General features: G+C 44.3%; 1 protein-coding gene and 1 long non-coding RNA gene across 2 annotated transcripts in view; one reads left to right on the top strand and one right to left on the bottom strand.

The window, feature by feature from the left end:
• Positions 1-78: 78 nt before the first annotated feature.
• On the top strand, positions 79-1,758 carry LOC144993836 (uncharacterized). Its single transcript, XR_013657098.1, has 2 exons — positions 79-1,214; positions 1,334-1,758. It is a non-coding gene; the product is annotated as an uncharacterized LOC144993836 (long non-coding RNA).
• arfgef2 (ADP-ribosylation factor guanine nucleotide-exchange factor 2 (brefeldin A-inhibited)) overlaps positions 351-8,011 on the bottom strand; it is a 34,024-nt gene continuing 26,363 nt past the window's right edge. The window contains exons 32-39 of the mRNA XM_023956375.2: positions 6,100-6,238; positions 5,950-6,007; positions 5,740-5,848; positions 5,512-5,642; positions 5,257-5,434; positions 4,896-5,034; positions 2,238-2,355; positions 351-1,544 (exon numbers count right to left, since the gene is read on the bottom strand). Of these exons, the coding sequence (XP_023812143.1) occupies positions 1,386-1,544; positions 2,238-2,355; positions 4,896-5,034; positions 5,257-5,434; positions 5,512-5,642; positions 5,740-5,848; positions 5,950-6,007; positions 6,100-6,238 (1,031 nt within the window). The 3' untranslated portion in view covers positions 351-1,385. The remainder of the gene's footprint in view (positions 1,545-2,237; positions 2,356-4,895; positions 5,035-5,256; positions 5,435-5,511; positions 5,643-5,739; positions 5,849-5,949; positions 6,008-6,099; positions 6,239-8,011) is intronic.

Below are 8,011 nucleotides of genomic sequence, written 5' to 3'. Positions count from 1 at the left end.
AAAAATCCGCGGGTTCACTGATGCCCTGAGCTAGTGGTCACGAGCTCGGCTAACGTTAGCCAACTGGCTAAAGTTTAAGAGACATGTAAGTCACTTTAAATTTTAGGTCTAAAAGGAAAGAAGTGGTTAATAAAATACCATCATGAACATTTCCGGACGTTTGTTTTTCATTTACTTACTGTTTTACTGATTTATCAAGTTCTGGTTGCGATAGCAGGGCTCCATTTTACAGCTGTTAGGCATCTTTTCATTGAAGTTAACAAAAGATGCGAGATCTCCATAGTAACCTTTGTTACCCCCAAATTCAGCGGGCACGCGACACCCGGCGGGCATCTTTAGAACTGCACCACTATCGTTTAGAATTCGGGTTTATTGATTATTTCACCAGATGTTTGGAAGATTACATCACAATAATGTGTATAGAACCCTCTTTCATTTCTATACACCTTACATTGAAAACTTTACAGTTCATTTAATATATATATATATTTATATATATTTATATGTTCCCAGGTTTTAGGGAAGAAAAGTAGACATCCAGAGTTGCAAGGGAAGGAACGCTTTCAAAAATATTTAAATGCACTTTAAATAATTACATACATCCTTCAAAAAAAGGCATGGAATACACAGCAAAGGATCCAGTCTTCTGGATTTGGTTTCAACCCGATCCTGAACCTTCAGATGAAAACAGTCAGGCGTTTTTAGCCGATACACAAGAACACGGATGTGCAAGAGCAGGAAGCCGACTGAGGAGGTTTTATGAGCTAGTCGTAAGTGTAATAAGGCTTACAGGTTAACCAGCAGGAATGCATGAGAGAGGAGGGGATGAATTAACATTTAACTTTCGTTGTAAACCAGCAAATTTTCTGAAAAGAAAAAAACAAAATCAAGCAAAACAAATTACAGCAAAAATAAATAAAAATGTCTTTAAGTGACAAGCAGAATCACTTGAAATCTTTGATAGTGTTGCAGCTCTCTTTCAGAATGGCGTTTGCCTGCGACTGAACGTGGATGGAAATGAAATGACAGGTCGTGTTTATTTTTCTGACAGTCATGACGAAACAAAAAAACAAAGCAAGACTAATAATTTAGACTTTTGTTCGGTCGTTGAGGCGATTCAGGGGACGGCGAGTCAGTGGAAAGCGCTGGTCACAGTGCTGTTCATCCCCAGGAGAAAGAACAAGGAAGGTGTCGGTGGGGGGGGGCGGTTGCAGGTAGTTTTTTTTCTTCTTTACAAGCTGCACACATCAGAAAAGCTTGAACACTTTCAACGCAGAGTCCAGAATCAAAGCTGAAAAAGTCCTTTTATCCTTCCCTCTGACTCTGAAAACAGGATCCAGTCCAAAAACGGGGAAGCGGCGTTCATTCCGCCGCTCCACGCACACCTAGGGAGCCTGGGCGCGGCGGCCCTCAGGAGCAGCGATGTGGAAGACGGAGCCGATGCGCAGGAAGAAGCGCCTGAGCACGGCTCGCAGCTCGGGGATCAGGTCGAACTGCATCATCTCACACAGGTGGTGGTAGTAGCAAGAAGCGTGGGGCTTAAACTGCAGGAAAAACATTTTGAACAACACAATCAGGGTTTGTAACGCCTCAGCATATTGTAACAACTCTCTGAAAAATTCACAGGAGAGGAGATGCCAGCATTTAACACCAGCCTTCGGATGGTTGTTTACTCTGTGAGGGTCTGAACATTTCCCGATGCCAGCCTGTTTTCCACCAAATAAACCCTTTGGCCTAAATTTTCCAGAAATGACACAAGAGTCTCGTGCTGGGATGAGTCACAGAGTGCATCATCATTTTGAGAGCTTTCAAACGAGCAGCAATAAACGCAACAGGATTTTTGATTTAGGCTAAAAGAAAAAAGGTATAATCATCATTAAAAGACAACTAGAAACGCTGTGAAAATCGATCAAAAGATGATCAGAGTGGGAGTTTCAAACCTCAGTCCATTATTTATTAAAAATAATAATAATCATAATCAATAAACGCAGCATCACACATGGAGGATGAACTTCTAACCTGCTCCAGGAGTCACATTTGTGCAACCTGCCATTTTATTCAGTCTCTACATCTAGGCGTTTTTCATCAGGAACGGTTTCCACAGATGCAGAGCTGCAACGGGTTGTGGTTAGCAACAGTTGGGGAGTCGTACCAACCACAACCTGAGAATCCCCCAACCCTGCTTCTTATCCGAGCCCCCCCGCCTGCCCCAGCCCCCTGAAGCGTTGGGTCCTTGCCTTGTCATCGGGCAGCCGCAGCGTCCGCGTGAGCAGCAGCATCAGCAGGCTGTTCCAGGCCTCTCTGTGGCTCTCTGAGGTCAGACTGATGAAGTATCCCAGAGCTTCGCTGCACACCCTGAAACACACCAAAAGATTCGTGACGAGCTCCGAGCCGCTGCAGAAAACAAGAACCGTTCTTTCGTATCTGCATGGAAACGAGCGGAATCGGGCGGCAGCGGCGAGTAACTGATACATGGATGACCTCATGTGTGAGTCAGTGCAGCTGCTCAGTGACAAATGCAACACGGTGATCTGCACCAAACCTCCTTATTTATTCCACAACAGCTCATAAAAAAACACACAACTGCTGCAAACCACACAGTTGGTGCTTATTCATGCACGGTCCAAATGTCAGTGACTCAGTTTTAGTTGCATGTTTAATGAGAACATTTGGACATCTTTGCTATTGTCGAGCTCCCAAAGGTTTCCAGAAAGTTCAATTTAAGGCATTTCAAAGACCCACTCTGATGAGAATGGTGTTTTCAACGTTTGCTTATGCCAATTTTCTGATGATGGAGGACATATATAGAGTGTCTGAGTATCTTTTCATTCAAATTGTTGTAAGACAAAAAAAAATCTTTTTGTAAAAGATCATATTTCTGATGTTTAAGCAGGGAGGGGGGGCTTTTACAGACAAACAGACCCATGAACGTCTTCGTTTTCCTCGTCTGGATCCAAACTGTATGGCTGGATAGCTCCGATATTGGTCGCCGTTTTTGTTGCACCGCTAATATGAGGTTGGAGGTGTGAGGGGCTGTAAGCTAGCAGGAGAGAGTGTAAACAAAGAACTTTTGAAGGTAAATTTCTAAAGTAGCTCAAAAGATGACCTGAGTGGGTCTTTAAAGTGACTTTAACCGGTATCTAAAGCCCAGTTAGCGGCCATACTGGTCAGCAAACCTAAAACCAGAGGCTTCCACCTGTACGGAGAAGGAGCGTTTCTCCAAACAGGTGAAGTCATGATGTCACTGTTCTATGATCACATCCAACAGGACCTTCAAAGCTGGCAATCATTGCTTTCTACTGTCTACGTTTCTACGTCATGTAAAGACCGCAGAGAACAACCTCAACGTTCTGCAAGACACTGAATCCAGCAGAACTCAAATGTATGCTCCTCCTCAGACAAAAGTCCAAACCTGATCTAATGCTGCTCTTAAACCCAACGCCATTTACCCGACCAATTGCAGCCTCTGTTTGGACGTGCGTCAAATTCCCTGCTTGACGCCGCTCCCGCGGCGTGAGGGAGGAGCTACCGTCAAGTTTTCCCGCCTCATCTCTGCATTACTGAAGGCTAGGCCTGCACAAAATAAACCACAAATCCATCATCATCGCGATATCAAGCTGCGCAATCCGCATATCTGAAAAGACGGCGAAAATGGGAATAAATAGTTACCTTAAATGTGCTTAAACAATCTTATTGGAGTATTCAGCGAATCAAATAAATCCATTTATGCATTCGACCAATCGGACGGAGCCCTTCACGTTGTTGACCAATCAGATGTTCACCTATTTAGACGAAGGTCATTTGGATTATAATTTAAATTATGTTGACTCTTATTTCAATTAAACTGCTGCATTAAAATGGAATTGATGTTTTTGGTTGTTTTGCTATTTGTTCATATATCGCAAGTTATATCGTCATCGCAATACTGATCACCAACATCGCAAATCACGAGTTTTCCTCATATCGTGCAGCCCTACTGAAGACTCAAATGACGCTCAGAGATCGGTCTGAAGATCTCTACTAAAGCATCAGTAATCACGTCTCCATGTCTGGGTTCATGAGGTCATTCAGAGACTCTGCCGGTACGGCGAGCTTCACCATCGCCTGCAGGCGCTGCGTCTGAATGACACGGCTTTCAGCGGCACTTCTGTCTCTCTGATGACTTGCTGACCCACATTGGTCCAAGGAGGGGAAAAAATGAAAACAATAATTACAGTTTTATGCTCGTCTAGATGAAAGCGAACACGCCTGCCCTGCTGATGAGTTTGATTGACAGATTCATTAGCCAATGATGACATTAGTTGACCTGCTGCGTCAGGAGAGTCTCAAAATTCCCCGCAGGGATTTCTCTCACAAATGAGAGGGGCGTTTGTAAATACACATGCTGCAATTTACGTGATCTGTGAGTTCATATTATAAGTGTACCTAAAAATTATGTTTGTAAACAAACTACTGTGCATTTCTGAAACATTTATTGCGTTTTTGTGAGAAACACTTATTGTGCGTGAGTGAAGCATTTAGTGTGCTTGTGTGAAACGCAACGTGTGCATTTCCAAATTGATACTGCGCGTTTGCATAAAAGTACAGTTGTGAATCAGAGCGTGTGCATTTGTGAAACGGGTTGTGTGCATTTCAATTTTACGCCACTGATCATCGACACGTCACAGGCCAAAGCTGAGTTCTTGATCAGTTGACGCAACACGAATTCTTCGCCAAAGTTCAGATGTTCAAGCTCTGGAAACAACGTGCTGCGCCTGACGCTCAAAATGCACCGCAGGAACCGCCACGCGAATCCCGTTGGGTGTGAACAAGCAACACGACCGCTCCAGATGGAGGCGTTCCCTCTTCATCGTGTCATCAAGCCACATCATGAAGGGTGCGCGGATTCAACTCACAGCAGCAGGCGAGTCTGAATGTCGGGCCACGAGTCCTGCAGCTGAGGGTCCGAGTACATCCTGTACAAAATCCTCAGGCTGCAGGCGAGGCTGCTGGTCTCCTGCTTCAACAAGTTGGGCTTAGACTTCCCCTTAAACCCTGAGAGCAGAAGCAGAAAGCACCGAGTGAGACGTGACGTCACTTTACAGTACGGGAATTCGATGCTTCTCTCTGATTTAATAACAAAAAGCTGCAGCGTGAGACTTTAAATGACATTATCCTTTATATTTACAGGTGGTTTAGTACTGCTTCAGTGGAGACAAACTCAAAAGGATTTTGCCGACTAAATTTGGGGGATTTTCCATGTTTTCCTGGCCTCACCTGCCCTCCAGAGGGCCGTCCTCTGCTCGTTGTTGGAGTTGAAGTCCTTGGCGAAGTTGTGCGACTCCAGCAGACAGTCGAGCAGCTTGAAGAGGTGAGCTGACGTCATGAGTCGGTACATGCCCTGATCGGCAGCCGCCTCTCCCCTCCCAGCCTCCGGCTCGTCCAGAGCGTCGCGCTGGCGGAGAACCAGACGGCTTTAGTCACACTTGGGTCTCAGCTCTTTGAGTCCACCTGGACAAACCGTCAGTCTACCTGTGCGGCAGCCATGTTGTCAGCATCCTCCTTCTTGCTGGTTGCCGGGTAGAAAACGATGTTGTCTATGGTTTGGATCAGCTCAAGCTGCACCACACATTTGATCAGGAGCCCCGCGAAAAGCCTCTGGTCTGAAACGCAGAGATGTTTGGTTCCAAACTCACAGCCAGGAAGGGGGGAGGAAAGAGGCAGAAGTTGACTTATTTTGGGGGGGGGGGGACCACTCACTAGCGTTGGACTTTCCCTTCCAGGTGTCGTCGCTGGACATTTGACTGTGACCTCTCTCAGACAGAGCTCTGTCAAAGCTGCTCTGCGACTGACTGTCGAAATCGACGTCCTGCAGTGGAAAAACACTCACAAACTCACTCTGGGCTTCCACAAACGAGCACGAGCATCAGTGTGTCGAAGCCCATTCAACCTCCGAGCTGCTTTTCTTACAAAGTGCTTGCTGTCGGCGGCCTCCTCATCCTGTCCAGCCGGTCGCCAAGTCAACAACCTGATGGGGAAAGCAAACAGACGAGGAGTCAGGCGGCCCGACCCGTCGCATCCTGCAGCAGAGCTGGAGCTGGATGCCGACTCGGCACTCACGCGTGAGGGCAGGTGTTCTGGAAAATCTCCAGCATGCAGGAGCAGGTGACGTTCCACACCTCGGGGCTGAACTTCTCCCCGTTCAGGATCACCAGGTTTTCCAGGCAGTTGGTTCCGGACCGAGCCAGCTGCTCGTTATCTGCAGGGAGCAGACGTGCACGTCAGAACAGCTGGCACATGCGCGCTCTCTGAACCTCTGCTATTTATCAATGAAAACATAATGGATGGCCAAAAATAGAACTCTGAAATTATGTTTATTTTTTTCCTAAATAGATTCGAGTCAAACAAATGTTCGTTTCACACAAAGAGATCTAGAAGAAATAAAATATTCAGTTTCTGATCAATTCTTAAAAAGGTCTTCAAATGTAATCACACTACAGAGAACCGACGTCTGTTTAAGGTTCTAAAACCGAGTCTCAGAACCTTTTTTTGTTGATCCATTCTGATCCATTGTTGACCCTCTGAACTGCAGGAGAACCTTTTTACTTTAAGATTTCTTCAGGACGTTTCCTTTTTCAGTTCACAAAATATTTGTCTAAAGGTTTTGGGGAAGTCTCCATTTGAAGACTCCATTTTTGTCTCTGAATGAGGTCAGCAGCTCTTTCCATCTCCCTTTGCTTCTTTCATCACCTCCTGGATGAGTTCTGGTTCTGCCTTTAGACTCATTTTTGCTTGCTTCTCCACTATTCCAAGTCGTCTCCATCCTCTAAATTTCTGGTCTTTTCTTGAATCCATGCAGATTGATGAGGGAGCTTTTTCTGAGACCTTTGAAATGCTTCAACAGTCGGTAATAAAGTGAAGAATAAAACCACTTACCGGTAAGTGGTTTTACTCCTATCTCACAGATCAAAGATTTTATGTAAGCATGGATACGTGCCCCTTTAAAGGACTTTGGAATCAATTGTGGGCTCTCCTAAGGTTCAGATTTATCCAGCTACTTTTTAATCTACATATGCTGCCACTTGGGGGCCTTTGGTTTCATAGCTACGCTGATGACACTCAACTCTACATCGCTTTGTCTCCTGATGACGAAGAGTCAGTCAAGATGATCTTAAAATGCATTTTAGACAGCAAGTCATGGATGGCTGAGAATGTACCAAAGCTCAACCAGAACAAAACAGAGGTTTTAGTGAGAGAGATTGTTTTATCTAAACAAAAAAATGACAAAACTTCTCAGTGTGTGAGAAACAAAAACAGGATTTCATCATCTTAAAAATATTGCCAGAGTCCGCCCATTTCTCTCTCTTGCTAGCACAGAGGTGCATGCTTTTATTCCCAGCAGATTAGATTATTGCAATGCCCTGCTCTCTAGTCTTCCCAGAAGAAGGATATCAAACCTTCAACTGCTGCAGAATTCAGCCGCACGCGTGCGGACGAGGACCAGGGGGCGGGAACACGTTACACCGATTTTAAAAATCGCTGCATTGGCTCCCAGTGAAATTCAGAATTGATTTTAAAGTTCTTTTATGGGTTTATACACGTTTTTAATGGTCTTGGGTCTTCATATTTATCTGCTATGTACTTAAAGTAGGAGTCTTTTGGTTATTCCAAAAGTAAGAACTAAAACATCCGGTGAGGCCTCATTCGGGTTTTATGGACCTCGCCTGTGGAACGGCCTCCCAGAGAGCCTAAGAGACCTTTCATGTTTTTAAAGGAAGGATCTAAACCTACCTTCTTAATCTAGCTTTCAGTTGAAATTTATAAATGTATTTGATATTTTATTTATTAATGTTCTCTCTTGACTAATTTTACATATGTGTATGTTAATATATATTTATCTTTATTTTATTTTTTTATTCACATTTACCGTTTTATATCTGCCTAAAAAGGTTTATTTATGCACTTATCTGTTTTTTTTATCTATTTTAATTGTTATTTTATTCCTAATTACGTAATTATTGTTTTCATAGTT

Source organism: Oryzias latipes, chromosome 7 (assembly GCF_053564925.1).
Source record: "Oryzias latipes strain Hd-rR chromosome 7, Olatipes_Hd-rR_3.1".
Taxonomy (NCBI): Eukaryota; Metazoa; Chordata; class Actinopteri; order Beloniformes; family Adrianichthyidae; genus Oryzias; species Oryzias latipes.
Note: the sequence above shows the minus strand (reverse complement) of the source record. Positions and strands in the feature narration are given on the sequence as shown.